Raw genomic sequence first — 23,090 nt, 5'->3', positions numbered from 1 at the left:
AAACTCCGTCTCAAAAAAAAAAAAAAAAAAAAGAAGAAGCCAGGATTTGGCAGGGGAGGCTGCTGTACCTGGTGAAACCCATTGCATCTCTGTAGGGATGGGATCTCAGGGAAGCGTCTGGCTGGTGGCAGCACCTCTCTCCCCAAGCCCTGGGGTCTGAGCTGCCACCCCCGGAACCGTCCTTAGGCTAAGATGGTGGCCGAGGCAGAGGCAGCAGTGCTGGGGCAGCGGCGGGCCGCAGTGGAGACAACGCTTCGGGAGACCCAGGAGGAAAATGACGAGTTCCGCCGGCGCATCCTGGGTTTGGAGCAGCAGCTGAAGGAGACTCGAGGCCTGGTGGATGGTGGGGAAGCGGTGGAGGCGCGACTTCGGGACAGGCTGCAGCGGCTGGAGGTCAGTGCCTCTGCCCACAGTGTCGGCTTCCTGCCGGCCCTCTCTGCTCAGCCCTGGTGCAATACCCCTACGCCAAATACTCAGCCATCAGTTTTATTTTGCCCTAGCGGGCATCTGTTTTGCCTTCCCAAACCCTCTGTCAACCTTGGGTTTATTTCCTGGAGTATACTTTGGCACCAATGTTCCAGTCTTTGCACTGGTATTTTTGTCTCTTACCTCCTGCCCTTGGCTTGCTCTCTGTGTCCTGATTTCTTTGCTAGGAACCTGTTTTCATTGTGCACCATTTTCATAAATACCTCATTTCTCCTACCCAGCTACCTACCTCCAAACGACTGAACCCAAGTTTTGCCTTCTCTCAGTCCAACCCTGCTTCCCTACCTCTCAGGCAGAGAAACAGCAGCTGGAGGAGGCCCTGAATGCATCCCAGGAGGAGGAGGGGAGTCTGGCAGCAGCCAAGCGGGCACTGGAGGCACGCCTCGAGGAGGCTCAGCGGGGGCTGGCCCGCCTGGGGCAGGAGCAGCAGACACTGAACCGGGCCCTGGAGGAGGAAGGGAAGCAGAGGGAGGTGCTCAGGCGAAGCAAGGCTGAGCTGGAGGAGCAGAAGCGTTTGCTGGACAGGACTGTGGACCGACTGAACAAGGAGGTGGGGCATGGGGTATTCTGGGCCTTTAGGAAGAGGCCCAGCTCATCCAGAAGCTGGCCTGAGGGGACAGGAGGTTGTGAGAAGGGGGGTTGGTCAGAATATATGATGTTTACAGCTGGGTGCAGTGACTCACGCTTGTAATTCCAGCACTTTGGGAGGCTGAGGTGGGCAGACACCTGAGGTCAGGAGTTTGAGACCAGCCTGACCAACATAGCAGAACCCTGTTTCTACTAAAAATACAAAAAAAAATTAGCTGGGCGTGGTGGCTCGTGCCTGTAGTCCCAGCTACTTGGGAAGCTGAGGCAGGGGAATCACTTGAGCCTGGAAGGCAGAGGTTGCAGTGAGCTGAGATCGCACCCCTGTACTCTAGCCTGGGTGACAGAGCAAGACTTTGTCTCAAGGAAAAAAAAATGTGGGATGTTTGCTTTCCTCAAGAACAGTTTTGGGAAGACCAAGACCAAATCTTCTGGAAGGGGCATCCTTCCTATGTCCCCACCATGTTTTTGTCCTTTCCCTCACATCCTATTTCTTTATGGTCTTCATTCTTGGAGAGCATCTCCTGAGATTCTCCCTTAGGAGTCTACAAAACCTAAATACAGGAATCTTCATTGGCTAGTTTGTGCAACATATTGAGGCTCCGTTGCTACTTAGAAAAAAAAAAAAGGACCGGGCACGATGGATCATGCCTATAATACCAGCATTTTGGGAGGCCCAGGTGGGTGGATCACAAGGTCAGGAGATCAAGACCATCCTAGCCAACGTGATGAAACCCCATCTCTACTAAAAATACAAAAATTAGCTGGGTATAGTGGCGCACGTTTGTAGTCCCAGCTACTCAGAAGGCTGAGGCAGGAGAATCACTTGAACCTGGGAAGCAGAGGTTGCAGTGAGCCGAGATCATGCCACTGCACTCCAGCCTGGGCAACAGAGCGAGAATCTGTCTCAAAAAAAAAAAAAAATTAGGTGTGATGGCTTGTGCCTCAGTTTCTCTTTTTTAATTGAGACCTAGAGAAGATAAGTAACTTGCCTGTGGTTGCTAATTAGTGGTAGAGCCAGGATTTGAACGAGACATCTGTATTCCAGCTACTCGGAAGGCTGAAGTAGAAGGATTGCTTGAGCCCAGGAGGTTGAGGCTGCAGTGAGCTGTGATTGCCCCACCGCACTACAGCAAGACCCTGTCTAAAAAAACCCAAAAAACAAACAAAAAAAACTACACCGGTAGAATATATTTTTTTTTGAGATGGAGTTGTGTTCTTGTTGCCCAGACTGGAGTGCAATGTTGCGATCTCGGCTCACTGCAACCTCCACCTCCTAGGTTTAAGCGATTCTCCTGCCTCAGCCTCCCCAGTAGCTGCGATTACAGGCATGCATCACCATGCCCGGCTAATTTTGTATTTTTAGTAGAGATGGGGTTTCTCCACGTTGGCCTGGCTGGTCTCGAACTCCCGACCTCAGGTTCCCTAAGTGCTGCCTTGGCCTCCCTAAGTGCTGGGATTATAGGCATGAGCCTTTGTGCCTGGTGAATTTTAAATTTGGGTGAGGGGAAGGAGAAAAGAAAGAAAAAAGAAAAGGAAATAAATTGCTTTTGCTGCTAAGATTCTCCTCCTAATCTTTTTGTAAAACAAGAGCAAACACATTATATATCAATTCTAAAGTGTACATTTTATCATTTGTCAATGAAAAATGCACACTTTACATTTCTGAAATGGAGTTGGGTCTTATAACTTACAGTATGTTATAGTTCAATTGGCAGATTTTTCTTCGTGGTACATGTTATAATCATTGGTACCTTGAATTGTGCTGAAATGGTCATTTAAGGCTTATTTTGTATCAGGCACTGTTGTAAATACAGAACTTCACATAATTAACTAACGTAATTCTCACAACACCTTGTGATATAGTTACTATTCTTATCCCATTTCACAGATGGGGAACTGAGACCCAGAGAAGATAAGTAACTTGTGTCTGATCACTAGTAAGTGGTAGAGCCAGGATTTGAACCCAGACATCTGTATATAACTATTAGCCATACTGGGAACCTAGGCCCAGGAAAGAGCAAGAGAGGGCTGCCTTGTCAGGAAGGAGATTCTTGGGGGAGAGTCTTGGGAGTCTGGGCCTGCAGAGGGACATTTATTAAAGAGGTACAGTGCTGAAGACCCTTTTCTCTTTGTTTTAGTTGGAGCAGGTTGGGGAGGCCTCTAAGCAAGCCCTGCAGCAGCTCCAGGCCCAGCTGGAAGATTATAAGGAAAAGGCCCGGCGGGAGGTGGCAGATGCCCAGCGCCAAGCCAAGGATTGGGCCAGTGAGGCTGAGAAGACCTCTGGGGGACTGAACCGGCTTCAGGATGAGGTAGAAACGTAATATTCTTAGTTTGAAGGTCCTTGCCTTTTAACTGAACCTGTGGCCAAGGGTCCCTGAGGCCCAGGTTTAGGTCTAATGACTTGCAGGGTGACGGTATATATTGTCTGTAGAGTAGTGATTTTCAAATTTTGCTGTACCTTAGAGCCACCTGGGGGGATTTAAAAAAATCCCAAAACCCAAGCTGTATCCCATACTACTTAAATCATCATCTCTGGGGATGGGATCTAGGATCAGTATTTTTAAAACTCCGCAGGTGATTCTAAGTTGTGTAGACTTTAAAAACAATAGGCCGAGTGCGGTGGCTCATGCCTGTGATCTCAGCATTTTGGGAGGCTGAGTCAGGTGGATCACCTGAGGTTAAGAGTTCTAGACCAACCTGGCCAACATAGTGAAAACCCATCTCTACTAAAAATACAAAAATTGTCAGGCGTGGTGGCTCATGCCTGTAATCCAAGCACTTTGGAGGCCAAGGCGGGTGGATCACCTGAGGTCGGGAGTTCAAGACCAGCCTGACCAACATGGTAAAACCCCGACTTTAAAGAAAAAAAAATACAAAAATTAGCTGGGTGTGATGGCACACACCTGTAGTCCCAGCTACTTGGGAGGCTAAGGCAGGAGAATCACTTGAACCCAGGAGATGGAGGTTGCAGTGAGCTAAGATCATGCCACTGCACTCCAGCCTGGGCAACAGAGCAAGAATCTGTCTCAAAAATAAAGAAAGAAAGAAAATGCATGAAAAGTCTGTCTGCAGCCAGGTGTGGTGGCTCAAGCCTGTAAGCCCAGCACTTTGGGAGGCCGAGGTGGGTGGATCACGAGGTCAAGAGATCGAGACCATCCTGGTCAACATGGTGAAACCCCGTCTCTACTAAAAATACAAAAAATCAGCTGGGCATGGTGGTGCGTGCCAGTAATCCCAGCTACTCAGGAAGTTGAGGCAGGAGAATTGCCTGAACCCGGGAGGCGGAGGTTGCGGTGAGCCGAGATCGCGCCATTGCACTCCAGCCTGGGTAACAAGAGTGAAACTCCGTCTCAAAGAAAAAAAGTCTGTCTGCTTCTTATTGTCACCATGCTACTGGTAATTCTAAAGAGTGACAGTGAGGACATGTTGCTCCGCACTGGGCTGGACTGCTCCTGCCCCTCAACCCTTACCTTCTTACTACACTGAGCTGTGGCATTTTTACCCTCATGGCCAGATCCAGAGGCTGCGACAGGCCCTGCAAGCATGCCAGGCTGAGCGAGACACAGCCCGGCTAGACAAAGAGCTTCTGGCCCAGCGACTGCAGGGGCTGGAGCAAGAGACAGAGAACAAGAAGCGCTCCCAGGACGACAGGGCCCGGCAGCTGAAGGGCCTCGAGGTGAGGGCACTGGGGGGGTGACCTGTGGAAACGGATTTTGAAATCCTGGCATAGGTGGGACTTCCAGGCCTCTTTCTGTACTAGCAGCCAAAACCGGCAGCCCACAGCTGATGGGTTTTGTTTGGCTGCCGTATTTTAAACAACTTTGAATCAATTGCTGTTGTTTTGAAATGTATAGATGTCACCTAAAAATTTGGATTTCTAGCTTCTTTTGTATTTGGCAGATGTGGTCATACTGAGTGTCTTGTCCTGAATCTGCATGGCAACAATTGGCTGGGGCTGAGCGGTGGCTTTCCCCTTTAGAGTGAAGAGTGTTCTTCAGTTTGCTATATTTGATGATAACAGCAGCAGCAAACGTATGTGGTGCTATGGGATAGGCACTTAAGACTTAGTTAATCCTCAGAATAACCCTGTGGGGTAGGTAGTCTTGTTTTCTCCATTTTAAAGATGAAGGAAACTGAGGCACGGAGAGATGAACTTGTCCATGGTCTACTGCTGGGAAGTGGTAGATCTGATTTTCAGACTGGGCAGTCTGGTCCCATGTACATACTCAGCCTCTACAGGTTACTGCGTCCGGTGCCTCAGTTTCTTGAGTCTCTTCATCTCAGTCTTGGCCCAGGTACTTGGGTTTCTCTCTGTTTTCCCATTAGAGACATAGGTTTTCCAATGAAGAGTGGATTCTGGGGTTCGCCTTTCTGTCATGGGGCTGTGACCAGAGCACGGTCCCAACCTGCTCGTGATGCCACACCTGGTCAGCAGAGGGCCATGGCTCCATGGTGGCTCTGGGCCCAGACAAGTACCTAAAGGTTCCTGGGATGTGCAAGAGAGAAGTCTGTGAAGGCTGGCGTTGGAGAGGCTCCTGGTCTGAGTTTGGCATTCTGGTGTCCAGCATTTGGGACAGAATTAACCTGTTCTTCTGTTATAGGAAAAAGTCTCACGGCTGGAAGCAGAGTTAGATGAGGAGAAGAACACTGTGGAGCTGCTAACAGACCGGGTGAATCGTGGCCGGGACCAGGTAGCCCCCCTCACGCCCCATCTCTATACTATATCACCTCTTGGTTCCCTCAAAAACAACTGTACCATCCCATCTTTCATCATCTGGAGGGTTCTGCCTGCCGAATCTGTGCATGGCTGGGTTTACTGTAATTCAGGGTCTTGCCTGGTTCGGGAAAGGCTGGCCAGTTTCCTTGGGTGGAAAGAAGCCAATAATTTGCGTGGAGGAAGGGATCCTCGTGGCCTGGGCTGCTCTCTGACCTGAATTGGGGCTCCGTTAGTTCACAAGGGATACTAGTTCCTGGTGGGATGAAGGAACCCCTGTTTACATTCTCTGGCTCCTCCCGTTTGAACAGGCTGTGATTTTTTAGTTGCCTGGGAATTTCTGGATTCAGGGTTCAGAGACCATCTTCCCGTGACTCAGCCTCACTTGGTTCAGCTTGCTAGTGCATCCTTAGCCCTCTCCAAGTCTGGTCCTCTCACCCCTCCCCACTAGGTGGATCAGCTGAGGACAGAGCTCATGCAGGAGAGGTCTGCTCGGCAGGACCTAGAGTGTGACAAAATCTCCTTGGAGAGACAGGTGAGGGGGGAAGGGAGGAGTCTCAGGGATGGACCCCAGGAGGTGGGTAAAATGGCCAGTGAAGTATTGACTGTGGAGGCTTCCTGTCCCTCTCAGAACAAGGACCTGAAGACCCGGTTGGCCAGCTCAGAAGGCTTCCAGAAACCCAGTGCCAGCCTCTCTCAGCTTGAGTCTCAGAATCAGTTGTTGCAGGAGCGGCTGCAGGCTGAAGAGAGGTGACATAAGGCTGTCCTCCCTCCCTCCCTCCCTGCCGGCTTTTCTCCTCTGCAGCTCCTTCCATCCTCTACCTCAGATATGGCCAACCTGGCCTGATGTTCAGGAACCTTTTCTCCTGATAGAGAGCAAAGAGAGTTGCAGATATTCTGAAATGTGAATGCCCTCACTCTCCCTTGTTCTTTGAATCTGCCCTAGATCCTGCCCAGTCTAATGGTGGGCTCATGACTAAGAGAAGTCCTGGGGGCAGTACGGGGCCGAGTTAGGATTCCCTTAGAAATGGGGACTCTTGGCCGGGTGTGGTGGCTTACGCTTGTAATCCCAGCACTTTGGGATGTGGAGGTGGGTGGATCTTGAGGTCAGGAGTTTAAGACTAGCCTGGCCAATACAGTGAAACCCCGTTTCTACTGAAAATACAAAAGTTAGCTAGGCGTGGTGGCGGGCACCTATAATCCCAGCTACTCAGGAGGCTGAGGCAGGAGAATTGCTTGGACCCAGGAGGTGGAGGTTGCAGACAGAGCTCGACTCCGTAAAAAACAAAAAAGAAATAGGGACACTCATAGACATTCTTCTGCCTCATCTTAGGGAGAAGACAGTTCTGCAGTCTACCAACAGAAAACTGGAGCGGAAAGTTAAAGAGCTGTCCATCCAGATTGAAGACGAGCGGCAGCATGTCAATGACCAGAAAGACCAGGTAAGGACATGGCACCCTGGGGCCAAGCAACAGTGGGGCAAGTATAGTATTGTATGTTTTCCTGAAAGCCAAGGGAGGCCATTGTCCCCATAGGTCTTCTAAACTTAGACTTTCCTTGTGTAAGGACAGAGATTAGATTGAAAGGACTAGACTAGAGCAGTCATTGTGAGCTTATCTATTGTGAGCTTATGATGTGCTAGGTTCTGTAAGTATGACACATATGTTAATACATTTAATCCCTAAGACAACTCTGTGAGGCTAAGGAACTTGCCTGTGGCCACATTTTTCCAGGGGCAATTATCCCTAGTCAAGATAGTTACAGGGGAGGGTCCGAGGCCATGGTAGTAGATGCTGTTCCAATGTCGGGACTTGGTATCCTGCCCAGCTAAGCCTGAGGGTGAAGGCTTTGAAGCGTCAGGTGGATGAAGCAGAAGAGGAAATCGAGCGACTGGACGGCCTGAGGAAGAAGGCCCAGCGTGAGCTGGAGGAGCAGCATGAGGTCAATGAACAGCTCCAGGCTCGGATCAAGTCTCTGGAGAAGGACTCCTGGTATGGGCTGCCCTTTTGCCCCTTGCTCCATAGGGACAGTAGATCAGAGGGGGAATGGTCTCTCCTGAGCTGGATAAGGAGGAGAATGTCTAAGATGGGACTGTGCAGTCACTTATTTCTGGTTGGAAGCCAGTATATTTACTTGTTAGTATCTCAGCCATCATCCTATACCTCATTTCCCTAAATCTGATTAGTTGGGGATCTTGTAACTTTAGGCCTTAGAAGAATTGGGGTTTCTTTAGCACAAAAAGGGTGGCTGTCTCAATATTTCTACTTCCCCTCCCTAACCAGTATTATTCTCTCTGAGTCAGGCGTAAAGCTTCCCGCTCAGCTGCTGAGTCAACTCTCAAACACGAAGGGCTGAGCTCAGATGAGGAATTTGACAGTGTCTACGATCCCTCATCCATTGCATCGCTGCTTACGGAGAGCAACCTACAGACCAGCTCTTGTTAGCTCGTGGTCCTCAGGGGCCCAGAAACCAGGCTCAAGGCCTATCCCAGCCAGTGCTGCTCTGCTCTGCTCACCCTGGATTCTGCATTCCTGTGGGTGACCCAGTTATTCAGACCTAAGACAGGGAGGGGTCTGAGTGATGGTGATAAAAGACATCAGCAATAAGGTGATGGATGGACTTTCCACTGGAGGAGTGGATATTTCAAGCCAACTGAGCCCTTTCCAAGTGCTGACACCTCCCTCATCTCTCTCATAACTGGAAGGATGGTCAGCATTAGGCTGATGGGGACTGAGCATGACAGGAAGGGATAGAAATTGCCATGTATAGAAAGCTTTATTCTTTAGCCCATAACCCTAAGGCTCAGGGAAATATCCTATGCTCTTGTGCTCCCTGGATTCCTGCAACTCATTTTCCTTCCACTCTGAAGCAGGGTGAGGGGAATGTTATGGGTGATGGACACGCAGGCGTGGCTCCGCCCATTTCTTTGCACAAGTATGGGGCTCATGTGGTAGTCCCCCTGCCCCTCCTGTTCCTATATTTTTGTCTTCTTCCCTTCCCCTCTTCGCCATTCTTCCTTGCATTTTTCCTCTCAGTGCCTTAGCCAGGGTAAGGAGATAAGGATGCTCTTCTTGCCTTTTATATCTGCACATTCATACCTCTCCAAAGACCAGCTTTTCCCCAGCCAGGGCCCTCAGCCTTCCCTGCTGCCCCAGTGATGGATTGAGAGAGCTGTTGGTTTTTCTGCCGATGAGCCCCTCGGAGAGGGACTTTGGTAGGACCATGATAAAGTGGCGGGGGTCTGGTGCTGCTCAGGGTTTCCATCTTTCCTCTCTCTCTCCTCTGTAACTGTGGATATGGTTATAAGGTGGTTGCACCTGGGAGCCCTGACAACTGTCTGTACAAGTTCCAAAGGTAAAGGTCTCAGTCCCTGTGACTTAGGGCTTCTCTGACCAGATGTGCCCAACTTCAATAAAAGAACCAAGGGACCCTCATTTTCTGAGGTACTTGGCCTTGATTCAGGGCTTTGCAAGGGGTTAGAAACTGACGGTAAAAATGGGAAGAGGCAACAGAAGACATTTATTTCTCCTTTGGATTTTAGGGAGAGCAATGTCCTGGTAGGGAAGAGGTAAGGGGAATGATTCACCTCTCATATTTCCTAAGCAGGTTCTGTAGGGAGCTGATGGGAGGAGGAAGGCTCTTTTCACAAATGACTTGTAATGTCACGATTAAAAAAAATTCCTGTATTCTTCTGCAAATCAGACATCCTTTCCCAATCCAATTCAGCCTTGGTTTTATTTTAAATTAAATATTAAAATTATACATTTATATTGAAATCCTTGGTTTGTCTTCTCATTCTTTTTCCTGGCTTATTTGGAGGTCTAGGTTTTATGAAGTCATATTAACCGTATGGCTTAGGGGCCAAAGCTAGAGTTTTCTTCACTTACATTTCAGAGGCCCTTTACAACACAGCAGATGGGACCTTGGAAACCTGGAGATGTTTATAGCAGTCCCATTCTCTCCTGAACAACCTTCTGGGAATAGCAAGGCCAGTAAATGCCTTTTTCAGAATTAGAGTGTAACAGACCAGAACTGGGTTTTATTCTCTTGGATCGTAGGGATAACCCCAGCATTGACTTCCCAGATACAAAAATCCTCATTCATTCCTAACTGGCATAGGACCCAGTCCCTACCTGAGAAGTAGGGACATTTCTGCTGTTCCTGCCCTAGTGTTGCCTTGAAGAAGGAGCTGGCCCTTCACTAGAGCCTATTGCCAGGTATAGGGGTACTAGCCACTCAGGAGTCGGTCAGACCTCCTCCTGAAGTTTTCTGTTTGCTGTCTGTGTGAGCCACAGACAAGTGGAGCAGCCATTTGCCAAGAGCAGCTGGGCAGGGAGGAGGCTCCAGGGTCCTGCTTGGCCAACCCTCTCTTCTAGGCCTTCAAGATCCCAGCCTAGGACTGGGGAGCAAATGCAACCGGAGAAGTCAAGGCTCATCCTTTCTCACGAACACAAATTCCTTTTAAGGCAATGTGTCCCGCCTCTCCCAACCATATAAGGGCAGCATCAGTATAAGAGCTTCTGCAAAACAAGCCCCACCCAGAGCCTAGCTGGCTTCGACTGGGCCTCCCTGGGCCTCTCGCCAAAGAAGTGCACCTGCCAGACTGGCTTAGGCCAGTCTGAGTGAGCTGGCCCTTGGTGCCTGCCTTTCTGCGGTGGAGCAAAGGTTTACTCAGCTCTACAAAGCCTACAGACTGGCTTACGTATAGGGAGAAGAACATGTATGGAAGGAAGCGTTTGCAGCTTCCAAATTCTTATCCTCTAGGAGCAGGCAGGGTGATTCCCTCTGACCAACACTGATCCTGGAGAGATGGAAGGAGAGAAGATTAGGGACGTCTATTGAGCTGCAACCGCATACGCTGAATACAGCTGTTCAGTTAAAGCAGCCCCATGTCCCTCCCAAACCCTACCTTTGTGTAAATCTGTCCGAGCCCCGATAAGGCAAGTCTCAAACCCCTTGGCCCCACCCACCTCGCTTATCGCGCGTTCTCGGCGAAACCACGGGCTGGGGGCGTGGCCTATATTCAGCCCCGCCCCTAGCGAGCCTATACAAGGGGGCGGTTCCGCGCGCGCCCGCCTAGTTGGAGCTGGACCGCCGGGTGAAGAGGTGGTGTGTGTGCTGCGACCCCCGCGGGAAGATGAACGGGACGCGGAACTGGTGTACCCTGGTGGACTTGCACCCAGAGGACCAGGCCGCGGTAAGAAAAAGCGCCCTCGCCGTCTTCCCCGTTTTGTATTCCCGGTTTCTAAGCCCGCTGCTCCCGTGCCCCGCGCCGAGTTCGCTGACCACAACTGGTGCCCGGCTCGCGCAGTCAGCCCTGCGCGGCGCTTCTCTCTTTTTATTTTGCTGCCTGCGATGGGCAGTAGGAGTCGCGGGGTGAAGACTCCTTTGAGGCTCCAGAGCTCGGGGCGTCCCTGCCCTTTAGTAGGACACTGCGACTCCTGGCTGGGACTCGGCGCCGGCGAGTCCGTGCTTGCTCCGGCAACCCGTGGGCAGCCAGACTGGGCCCCTGAGCGCTTTTGGACATTGTGTCCCGCCGAGGAGGCTTAGGCTTTCCAGTGGGTCGCGGGTCCTGGTGACCTCAGAGGCCCTTCAAAGAATTTCATCATGGTGCTTTGGATGATCAGTAACAAGAAAAAGGGTAGAGTCAATTCCAGGGCAGGGTCGGGGGCAAGTAGGGGGACGGTACGACTCGGGCTATAACGAGATTGTCCAGGGCCTCTACCTTTCGCTAAAAGGGATAGGGCTTTCCCGCCCGGGGGTCACCTCTCGTCTTGGATTTCTCCGTCTTCCCGCTTGTAGTTCTGTTTTCCTCCCCCTATCGGCCTATCAGTAGCTTCCTGGGACGGTGTGTCGGTTTTGCTTCCGTCCCCAGCCGCCAGGCCCGGGGATGGTGGAGGAAGGAGATGCAGAACCCAGGCTGAGAAGGGGAGAGAAGTGACCCAAGGGTGGGCTTTGGGACGGGGAGAGGGTTGAGGAGATAGGAGGCGTTGTCCAGTACAGGCTGGTCTACCTCGCTCTACTCTTTCTCTGGCTCCCCAGTCCCTGTTCTCCCCACTCTAGCTTGACCATATGGTTTTTCCTCTCCAGAGGCTGAGGAGGGTAATTTGTGGCCAAGCGTTTCTAGGCTGTATTGGGGAACTTAACCCAGATTAGGTGTGTACTTTTACATCAATTTCCAAGCTATTGTGAGAGAGTGAAATGAAAATCAAGGTGATGGAGAGTTTGTGTATCACCCCCCCCTTCCCCATCTGATTCCCTTACCCTCTGCTTGCCTCAACCTGCCCTTGAGGTAGAGATATCCCAACTGAAGCTAGATTATGGCTGTTCTTCAAGCAATATTTGTAGAATAGGTACTCCTTTCAAGTTTAGAATACAGATGGTCATTTAGTTCTGTTCCCAGTCCCCACTCCGTTTCTGCCCGGGCTATGAGTGTTTTTGTCACAGTACAATACAGATGTTGCTATTGGCCAACCCCAGTTGCCCAAACCCCACTCTTCTCTAGCCTGCCACATCCCCAGCTGTGAGACTCTGAAGAGGTGGAAGAAATCCAATCATTTTGTGTCAGCTGCAAGCCCTACTCCATGCTCTTTGTTTTTAAGTGAAAAGAATCTTCCGATGTTGCCAAAGCTGGAGTACAGTGGCTCTTCGAGGGTGCGGTCATAGCACAGCACAGCCTTGAACTCCTGGCTTCAAGCAATCCTCCTGCCTCAGCCTCCTGAGTAGCTTGGACTTCCGGTGCACACCACCAGTAGCTTCTCCTCCATGCCCTTGCTCACACTTTTGGAATAGTTGAGGGAAAGGGTATGAGATAAAAGAGAGGGATGTTTGGGCTGCTCTTTGCTTCCTATAGAAAAGTGATAAGTTTAAGACCAAGGCATTGGCAGTATTAATGAAAAGTTAATCTCTACTGTTTCTTTCTTTTTTTTTTTTTTTTTTTTTTTTTTTTTTTTTTTTTTCTTTTTTTTTTTTTTTTTTTTTTTTTTTTTTTTTTTTTTTCTTTTTTTTTCTCTTTTTGGAGACAGGGACTTGCTCTGTCGCTCAGGCTGGAGTGCAGTGGCACAGTCTCAGCTCACTGCAACCTCCACCTCCTGGTAGACATGGGGTTTCACCGTGTTACCCAGGCTAGTCTCAAACTCCTGGGCTCAAGCAGTCTGCCCACCTTGACCTCCCAAAGGCTTGGGATTACAGGCATGAGCCACTACATCAGGCCCCTTATACTATTTCTTGATGTTTTTGCTGCTTGTCTGGTGGAGGGGAAAAAATCATTAGGAGAAAATAGTGGACAAGGAATTCAGATGGTCTCTAGCCATAGGTTAGTTTGAAGCTAACCAGACACCTTTAGAGCAAGGGAGAGACAGAAATTCCCTTTTATTCCTTTTTTTCTAGGCTGAACTTGAGACTTATTTTACTCCAAAGCTGGGAATGAAGTAATCATTGTCCAGATCTGATCTTGGAGACATCCCTGGGCCCTTAAGGGAGGGGAGGAGGTGGTAAACAGTCAGGACACAGGCCTTGTCCTGGATTCCTCTTCTCTGAGCCAACTTGCAGATAGAATGTACAGCTCTGGACACTCTCCAGGAATCTGTCATATATTCACACCACTGAATGGGTGCTCAATGAGTGTGCAAAGTGATTAAATAAATAAATGATCAAATTTTTTTCCAGAGTCAGAGTGTAGACAGTTGAACCGATTGGAGTATCCTCATGGGAGTGTGGGCCCTGGGACTCTGTTTGTGTTTCCCCGCTAGCCGGGCTGCGTGCCTCAGTGTATGACATATGGACATGGACATAGAGCTAATACACTCTCTGGGATTTTTTATTGTTGGAGGCAGATACAGCAGGTACAAGGAGCCAGTGTTTTCCAAAACTGCAGACCATAACCGCTAGTGGATCTGAGATCAACTTAGGTCAGACCAGCATTAAAAAAGAAATAGAATTAACACTCTTAGAGTGTTAGTAAGGATAGACATTTTTGGTAGAGATTTTATTTCAGTTATATATATGTGTGTGTGTGTGTGTGTGTGTTATGTATGTGTGTGTTAGTTTACTGGATCGTGATGTGAAATATGTTTTTGAGATCGAAAAGCTTTGCAAGCCACTGTGGTAAGTTATATTGGCAAATAAAAGAAAAAATAAACACCAAACTCCTTTTTATTAGATATTTCCATTAACTTCGTTTGGTTGTAAACAACAGAGAATGACTCCTGCTAAGTTAAGCAGATGAGGACATTATTAGAAGGAAATGGAGCAGTTCACAGAATTTAAGGGAAAGCTTAGAAAGTCCTAAACAAGGATGTCCTGGGACCTGAGTAAGTGGAAGCTGGAGGCTTACTACTATTGGTGAATTGGTTCCAGCTGTTTTAGGTCCTTTCACCATTCTGCTCAGGATTCCAGGGAGAGAGTACCATCGTCTCTTGGCCCCCCAATTGTCCAGAGCAGGGCAGGGTTCCTTGATTGATAGCACCCCCAGATTACAGTGATGGAAAGAGATTCTCCAAAGACTGAAGTGTTGTTATCAGTGGAGGGGAATGGAAGCTGTGTGGCAAAAGAATAGATGTCCATGCCATTAGACTTTACCATGGATGATCTCTGATTTTATTTCCTTCCTTCCCTGTCTTCCTTCCTTCCTTCTTTCCATCCTTCTTAAATCACTTTTTTTTAATAGGGTCTCACTCTGTTGCCCAGGCTGGAGTGCAGTGGTGTGATTATAGCTCACTGCAGCCTTGAACTCCAAGGGATCCTTCCATTTCAGCCTCCCAAGTAGCTAGGACTGCAGGCATACTCTAACATGCCCAGCTAATTTTTCATTTTTTATAGATATGGGGTCTCACTATGTTGCCCAGGCTAGTCTTGAACTTTTGGTTTCAAGTAATCTTTCTGCCTCGGCCTCCCAAAGTGCTGGGATTACAGGTGTGCACCACTGCACCTGACCTTAAATCACATTTTTTTTTTTTTTTTTTTTTGAGATGGGGTCTCACTCTGTCACCCAGGCTGGAGTGCAGTGGTGCATTTGGCTCACTGCAACCTCCCTCTCCCCTGTTCAAGCTATCCTTCTGCCTCAGCTCCTGAGTAGCTGGGATTACAGACATGGGCCACCATGCCCAGCTAATTTTTGTATTTTTAGAAGAGATAGGGTTTCATCATGTTGGCCGGGCTGGTCTCAAACTCCTGATCTCAAATGATCTGCCCACCTCGGCCTCCTAAAGTGCAGGGATTACAAGCATGAGTCACCATGCCTGGTCTCTTAAATCACTTTTTATCAAAGGAATATATGTGTATGATTTTAAGAAGATCTAATAATATCAGAAGGCTTTTAAAAGAAAATAGCAGTCCCCTCCTCCAAGTTCTGCTCCATGAAAGTAAACAATCTCTACTCTTTTAGCTCTTTTGTCTTGTGTTTACCTCCATGTTCTTAAATAATATGCTTACAGTGATTTTTCTGGATGTATCAGTTTTAGACATCTATTGACCTCTGTTTTGGGAATTATAGGAAAATCTATATTCCCACCCTTCACAGGTGATAGGTCAGGGTTCAGATCTTGGCATCTTTCTCTGGGTGTCTTTCCTCTTCTTTTTCAGACTTCATGACCAAGGCAGCTAGTGTCCCCTGCTGCTCTGCGTTCTTTAAGTAATCTTTCAGTGTTATCTTTCCTTAGAATATTTGCATTTTTTTCATCCTTTTTCTTTCTCCTTTTTTTTGTCAAGGCGGGGGGCCAGAGGGATTTGTCTTGGCCAGAGAGGTTCTCTCACAACAACTGGATGGACTCGGAATTTTTATATCAGCTGCAATCTGAACACTTGTCTTTGCCATGGAATAGGTGATGTTCCCTTGGGACTTCAGAGACTGATGTAGTTTAATACCAAGTCTTTCCAGAGCCTCACTCTTTTTTATTTTTTTAAACTAGAACTGTGATTTATTGAAGCCTTACCATGAACTTCATATAATTTTTTAATAAACAGCTTTATTGAGATATAATTCATATGCCCCATTTAAAGTATACAATTCAGTGGCTTTTAGTATATTCACAGAGTTGTGCAATCATCAATAAATCAGTTTTAGAACGTTTTCATTACCTTATAATCCTGACCCCTTAGCAGTCCATCCCCGTTTCCCCCCAATCTCCCCCAGACCTAGGCAGCCACCAGTCTACTTCCCTTCTCTATGGATTCACCTGTTCTGGATATTTTGCATAAATGTAATCATCAGTATATGATCCTTTGTGACTGGCTTCTTTTATTAGAATGATGTTTTCAGGGTTCCTCCATGTTGTCATGTGAATCAGTACCTCATTCCTTTCTTTTTTTTTTTTTTTTTTTTGAGACGGAGTTTTGCTCTTGTTACCCAGGCTGGAGTGCAATGGCGCGATCTCGGCTCACCGCAACCTCCGCCTCCCGGGTTCAGGCAATTCTCCTGCCTCAGCCTCCTGAGTAGCTGGGATTACAGGCACGCGCCGCCATGCCCAGCTAATTTTTTGTATTTTTAGTAGAGACGGGGTTTCACCATGTTGACCAGGATGGTCTCGATCTCTTGACCTCATGATCCACCGGCCTCGACCTCCCAAAGTGCTGGGATTACAGGCGTGAGCCACCGTGCCCGGTCCCTCATTCCTTTCTATGGCTGAATCATATTCCATTATAGGGATATATTATAGCTGTGTTCATCATAGGTAAATGTTGGTGGGCATTTGGGTTGTTCTACTTTTTGAATATTATGTATAATGCTGCTATGAACTTTGGTGTACCAGTTTTTGTGTGGAAATATATTTTCATTTCTCTTGGAGAGGAATACCTAGGAGTGGAATTGCTCGGTCAGAATATTTGCATTTTAAAAGGGGATTCATCTGGAGCCATTGCTGATTACTCCAAAGGAATGAATGCATTCTAAAACGGTGGAAGTCCTAGTTCTGTGACATCTAAGTATGGGGGAACCTGCTGGGCAGAGAAGCCTTTCAAGTTTGGTGGCTGCCTGTTCCTTCTACTCATGAGGCTTGTCCTAATCTCAGCCCATAAATTTCTCCTCACACCATCCTGTCTTTCCCATTTACTGCCAAGTTTTTACTTTCAGGAGCACTGCAGCTGATGTCACCAAGCCTGCCAGGAATTTGAGGAATGCTGGGCTTTGCCAGAGAAGGAAGGATCAAGGGGAGGATCTGAGTGAGGAGAGTTACCTCATCATCAGGCATTTGGTGCCCACATTTGCCCATAGTTCTCCAGGGTGGAGGGGGGCGTGCACCCAGATGGTTTCAGTTCCGGACACGTGTGCTCAGAGAGGTGGGATGAGCTTCGTTACCTGCTAGTAATTATGGTGCGTGCCTCTTTGGGTGAAGAGTCTTGTGAAATACCTTTGTTTTCTAGGGGTTGGGAAGGTTCAGTTGGGGAAGTAGGTATGTACCAGGAAGGCTGGTGGCCCAGATTAAAGCCTAGCCAGCAGAGGCAGGAAGAAGAGAGAATTTAAGGTAGGATGGGGACAAGTCAATGAAGGAAGAAAAGGGACATGGTTGGGTCTGGGGGCACAAAAGCAAAAATCACCAAGCAGGTAGTCAGAGACTGGAGAGGGCAGAGACATTCCCTTTGCTGTGGAGGGGGCACTGAGGAACTTGCCCTTTCATTCCAGGTTTGCCAGTCTCTAGGCAGGTGTCCTGGAGAGAGACTGGCTCAGCAGGAGGGTGTCTCCTTCAGCTTTGGGGTTCAGGAGCTCACTTCCCTCTACGGACACACTGTCACTGCGAGGCCCCAGTGTTTTCCTTTGTTAGGGCTCCAAGTAATGAGAAAGGCTGTCCCATGTAGGGTGCCGCCCAAACCATTTTTCTCATTTCACCTTACAGTAACCCCGCTCGGCCCTCTGCTTAGAGCTTGTCCAGCCCATGCCTCTGGGTAGGCAGCCACATAAAAAGCAAACACCTGTTTTGTTTGCTAATCTGGGGAGGAAAGGGAGTGATTCTTCGTGTCATACTCCACAAGGGCCATCTCTGGCCTAGGCAGCGCTGCAGAAGGCAGGACCACGTACCTGAGACTGATGAGCTGAGTCAGGTGCGAGCCTCATTCAAAGAGAGGGTAGGTACCCACCCTTCCCATGCGGCTCTCTTTGTTGACTTGATGGGGCTTTCTTCATCCTCATCATGTGGGAGCCATTGTTATAAGGGGCTGGCTGTTCCCATTTTTCAGTGGGGAAACTGAGGTGACCGTGTACACTTGGGGTGGGACAGTGGATGGGATTGAGGGACAAAGTGAGGGAAGAGTGGGATACAGGGTGAAGATGAGTTCAGACTGCTGGTTTCCAGCTCCAGGGCAATCTCCACTTCCTTTACTTCCTCTTAGACTTGGCTCTCGCCCAGTCCCAGTGACCCCTGTCAAACCTGGGGAGTGGAGAGCTAGGGAGTTGCAGGCCTTTCCCTGTTCACATGAGCCTGTGGTGTGAGAGCTCTGCACCTCTTTCTTTATCTCCCTGGGGCCTCCCTGTTTATCTCCCGATCTCTGCTGTGGCGTCTTGATCTCTAACCCCTCAGCTATGTGTTTACCCCTCCCTGCTTTGAGGAGTGAGTCACAGCCGGAGATTTGTTTGAACTGAGTGGTGAGGCTGCCTGTAATTTGGAGGTAGCTGGGCTTCTCCCAAAAGTGTTTATGAGGTTAAAGGCTGCTTACCTTGTGATTAGCACTGTTCCTTTTTCCCTAGAGAAGGCTCCACTTCCCATCTTGCCTTTTAGAGTTCCCAGTGGGGCCCCTCCACTAAGATATATTTGGGGTGTTTCTAAAGCTCCCTGGAGCCTGCTCCAGAAACCAACCAAGTGCACCAAGCAGAGAGGAGCCCCAGGATTTACTCCTTGACTCCGGGTTGGGGGGCAGGCTGAGGTCTGTGGCCTTGTTGACTAAAATGCATTCTCTGGTTCTAGAGGATGAGGTGCCAGAGAGAGCCCTAAGTTTTTCATCAGCTCCATTAGACAATTTACTTCATCCACCCTCTTCTCTTGCAGACTTTCCAGAGCTACTTGGGAAAGGCTTCACCCTTGTGAAGAGAATTGATGATTTGCAAATCACTTTTACATCATTCTCCCACATCTACCTGCCCTTCCTAAGATGTCGGTGGGGTCGATGCTATCACCCCCATTTTATAGACAGAAAACTGAGGCCCAGAGAGATTAAGTCATTTGCTCAAGGATTAATGGTCATCAGTCAGGACTCAGACATCCTGCCTGTGACCTTAAATTTAGTACTTTGTTTGTTTGTTTTGAGACAGAGTATCACTCTGTCGTCTAGGTTGGAGTACATTGGCCCAGTCTTGGCTCACTGCCGCCTTCACCTTGCAGGCTTAAGTGATCTTCTCACCTCAGCTTCTCTAGTAGCTGGGACTACAGGTGTGGACCACCATGCCAGGCTAGTTTTTGTACTTTTTGTAGAGACAGGGTCTCATTAGGTTGCCCAGGCTGGTCCCAAACTCCTGGATTCAGGAGATCTGCCCGCCTGGGCCTCCCAAAGTGCTGGGATTACAGGTGTGAGCCACTGTGCCTGGGCAAACTTAGTATGTTTTCTTTCCTTCTCTTTATTTATATGTTTTATTATAGGAGTGTCACACAAATACATTTTTGTGGCTGAAGTTTAAAACATTAGAAGTATTTGGAACAAAAGTCCTTCACACACCTACGTGGTAGTTAGGAGCACAGACTGGAGCCACAAGGCTTGGGTTTGAATTCTGCCCCTGCCCCTTACTAGTTCTGTGACCTTGGACAAGATACTTCTGTGCCTCAGTTTTCTCATCTATAAAATGGGGATGTTGATTATAACACCTACTATTTAGTGTTGTTGTGAGGATGAAATAAGTTAGTACTACATGTAAAGCACTAAGAACAGGGCTCAGCAATGCTCAACATAGTCATTGCTATGCATAGGATTTGGCAATTAGCAATACTATTTATATGGCTGGGCACTTGGCTCACTCCTGTCATCCCAGCGCTTTGGGAGGCTGAGGCAGACAGATCACTTGAAGTCAAGAGTTTGGGACCGGCCTGGCCAACATGGTGAAACTCTGTCTCTACTGAAAATACAAAAATTAGCTGGGCATGGTGGCAGATGCCTGTAATCCCAGCTACTTGGGAGACTGAGGCAGGAGAATCATTGAGCCCGGGAGCTGAGATCGTGCCACTGCATTCCAGTCTAGGAGAAAGAGTGGGACTCTTGTCTCCAAAAAAAAGCTATCTATCTGTATAAAACTGAGAAGTCCTGTTTTAGGAATTCATGTCTGATTTGCTTTTTTTTTCACTTACTGTATCTTGGAGATGTTTTTTACTCCTGCATAGATGTTTATCAACAGTGTAATATTTCATGTTATGGATGTTACCATCCATATGTTGCTTTATTCACCTCTTTACATACTAGAGAATATTTATATTGTTTCCAGTTTTTAACTATTGTAAATAGTATTGCAGTTAGGTTTTCATGCATACCTTTGAGCAAATGTGCATGGATTTTCATAGTTCATAGTCTTAAAAGTGAATTTACTGGGTCAAAGGATTTATGAAATATGCAAACCCTTCTTATTAATGTCGCCAAATTAACTTCCCAAAATTCCTTTATAAATTTACATTCTCCTCAACAAAGTATGAAATTAGTCTTTTTCTCTCATTCTCACTGATCCCTGATAATACTAGATATTATTGCTTAGCATTTTTGTGAGATTTGCTGATATTGCATGTACAGTATAGTTCATTCTTTTTCACTGTTGTATACAAAATTCCATTGTATTAATATTTGCCGTTCTATTGATCTAAAAATGATATCTCTGCAGGATTTACATGAAAAAAATTACTGAAAAGCAGGAAAGAAGACTGGATATATGAGAAGTCTTACAGCATGGCAATAAAATGAACACATGTGTACCAAACACCCGCCTTAAGAAATAGAACATTACCAGGCTGGACGCGGTGGCCTATGCCTGTAATCCCAGCACTTTGGGAGCCCAAAACAGGTGGATCACCTGAGGTCAGGAGTTCAAGACCAGCTTGGCCAACATGGTGAAATCCCATCTCTACTAAAAATACAAAAAATTCGCTGCGTGTGGTGGTGGGTGCCAGTAATCCCAACTACTTGGGAGGTCGAGGCATGAGAATCGCTTGAAACCCAGGAGGCGGAGGTTGCAGTGAGCCGAGATCACACCATTGCACCCCAGACTGGGCAATGACAGCAAAACTCCATCCCCTCCCCCCAAAAAAGAAAGAAATAGAACATTACCAATACTTTTGAAGCCCTGAAGTCCCTTCCAGATCATAACCCTCTGCTTCCTCCACAGAAGTGATCACTGTCTTGAATTTTGTGTCTATTTACTATAGGCTCAAATGATATATTTCCTGGTTTGGCATGTTTTGAGCTCTGTATACATATTTATATTCTACAACTTGCTCTTTTGTTAGTTTGTTTGAGATGGAGTCTCACTTTGTCACCTAGTTTGGAGTGCAGTGGCACGATTTTGGCTCACTGCAGTCTCTGCCTCCCGGGTTCAAGTGATTCTCCAGCCTCAGCCTCCCAAGTAACTGGGATTACAGGGGACCATTGCCACACCTGACCAGTGTTTTCTATTTTTAGTAGAGACGAGATGGGGTTTCACTGTGTTGGCCAGGATGGTCTTGAACTCCTGACCTCAGGTGATCCATCCGCCTTGACATCCCCAAAGTGCTAGGATTATAGGCATGAGCCACTGTGCCTGACCCAAATTGCTTTCTTTTTTTTTTTTTTTTGAGGCAGAATCTTACTCTGTTGCCCAGGCTGAAGTGCAGTAGCGGGATCTTGGGTCCCTGCAGCCTCTGCCTTCTGGGTTCAATCCATTCTCCCACCTCAGCTTCCCAAATAGCTGGGATTCCAAGCATGCACCACATGCCCAGCTAATTTTTGTATTTTTAGTGGATATGGGGTTTCACCAGTTTGACCAGGTTGGTCTCAAACTCCAGACCTCCAGTGATCTGCCTGCCTTGGCCTTTCAAAATGATGGTATTACAGGTGTGAGCCAACGCACCTGGCGCCAGCTTGCTTTTTTACTTAACATTTATTTTGACATTCATGTCAATGCATGTTGCGTAGTTCATTTATTTTCAAAGCTGAATAGTAGTTCATTGTACTAATTTGCCAGGTTTTATTCATTCATTTTCTAATTAGCTAGGCATGGTGATGCACGCCTGTAGTCCCAGCTGCTCAGGAAGCTGAGGTGGGAGGATTAATTGAGCCGGGGAGGTCAAGGCTGCAGTGAGGTGTGATCATACCACTGCACTCCAGCCAGGGTGACACAGTGAGACCCTGTCTCAAAAAAAAAAAAAAATAATAATAATAATAGATAATTTAAAAGTTCATTTCCTTGTCAGTGGCACATCTTGGTTGTTTCTGGTGTTTTGCCATTGCATGCAGTGCCGCTTTGAACATACTTCTACATGTCTTCTCTTTATATTTCTGTAAGTGTAATTAAATCCCCCCAAACTAGCTCATTATCATTTAAATTTGCATTTTCCTCATTACTGGTGAGCATCTTTCCTGTTCCATTAGCCACTTATATTTCTTTTTAGAGTTGCATTCTTAGTCTTTGCTCAATTTTTCCTTGACCTCCCTCTGCTACTTTTCTGTGTCTGCTTTTTCCGGTATTCCATACTGCTCTAAACTGAAGAGCCGGGTTTCTCAAAGGGAATTGGGAATATCCCTGAACATATCACCTGGAACTCATGCAACACATATTTTTTGAGAACCTGTTCTCGGCCAGATATTGTGCTAAATCAGCTATCCATGTCTTCAAGGAGCTTATGATTCTACTGGGGGAGAGGAATGAATAGTTCCAAAAGAATGGGCTCCGTGTTAGAGCGCAGGATATGTAGGGTGCAGTAGGTGCTCTGACTGAGGGAGGAGTGCTGGGATAGGACCCTCAGAGGGGAGATGCCTTGAAGGCTGAGCAGGAATTCTCCAAGGAGGCAAGGTGGAAGGTGGGAGAGGATACCCTGGGAGGAGAAAGCAACATTCGAGCCTCTGGGGAGGTGGGAGCACATATCGCACTGGAAAACTCGTTAGCAGAAACAGACTTGGATTTAGATGCCTTCCTACGATTGGATGGAGAAAGTTGGGGATAGTTACAGTGCAGGGTACACTGGGGTGCTGGAGGGAGTCAAAACATTGTGTGGCATAGACTGTGATGGTCCTGGTCATAAGGGGACTCTCATACCGTAATAAGGAGTTTTAGATTTTTTTTTTTTTTTTTTTTTTTTTTGAGACAGAGTTTCACTCATGTTACCCAGGCTGGAGTGCAATGGCGCGATCTCGGCTCACCGCAACCTCC

General features: G+C 47.7%; 2 protein-coding genes across 8 annotated transcripts in view; both read left to right on the top strand.

The window, feature by feature from the left end:
- Positions 1–9,564, top strand: part of CGN (cingulin) — a 30,672-nt gene extending 21,108 nt beyond the window's left edge. For both annotated transcript variants that reach the window (XM_017546259.2, XM_017546257.2), the window contains exons 12-21: positions 187–393; positions 779–1,036; positions 3,213–3,383; positions 4,589–4,750; positions 5,676–5,765; positions 6,240–6,323; positions 6,420–6,538; positions 7,122–7,230; positions 7,616–7,779; positions 8,091–9,564. In XM_017546259.2, coding sequence (XP_017401748.1) covers positions 187–393; positions 779–1,036; positions 3,213–3,383; positions 4,589–4,750; positions 5,676–5,765; positions 6,240–6,323; positions 6,420–6,538; positions 7,122–7,230; positions 7,616–7,779; positions 8,091–8,232 — 1,506 coding nt within the window. In that variant the 3' untranslated portion in view covers positions 8,233–9,564. The remainder of the gene's footprint in view (positions 1–186; positions 394–778; positions 1,037–3,212; positions 3,384–4,588; positions 4,751–5,675; positions 5,766–6,239; positions 6,324–6,419; positions 6,539–7,121; positions 7,231–7,615; positions 7,780–8,090) is intronic.
- A 1,279-nt stretch (positions 9,565–10,843) lies between these two features.
- The window catches only part of TUFT1 (tuftelin 1), a 42,894-nt gene continuing 30,647 nt past the window's right edge, over positions 10,844–23,090 (top strand). For all 6 annotated transcript variants that reach the window (XM_017546250.2, XM_017546248.2, XM_017546252.2 and 3 more), the window contains exon 1: positions 10,844–10,985. In XM_017546250.2, coding sequence (XP_017401739.1) covers positions 10,926–10,985 — 60 coding nt within the window. In that variant the 5' untranslated portion in view covers positions 10,844–10,925. The remainder of the gene's footprint in view (positions 10,986–23,090) is intronic.

Source organism: Cebus imitator, unplaced genomic scaffold, assembly GCF_001604975.1.
Source record: "Cebus imitator isolate Cc_AM_T3 unplaced genomic scaffold, Cebus_imitator-1.0 Scaffold188, whole genome shotgun sequence".
NCBI lineage: Eukaryota > Metazoa > Chordata > Mammalia > Primates > Cebidae > Cebus > Cebus imitator.
Note: the sequence above shows the minus strand (reverse complement) of the source record. Positions and strands in the feature narration are given on the sequence as shown.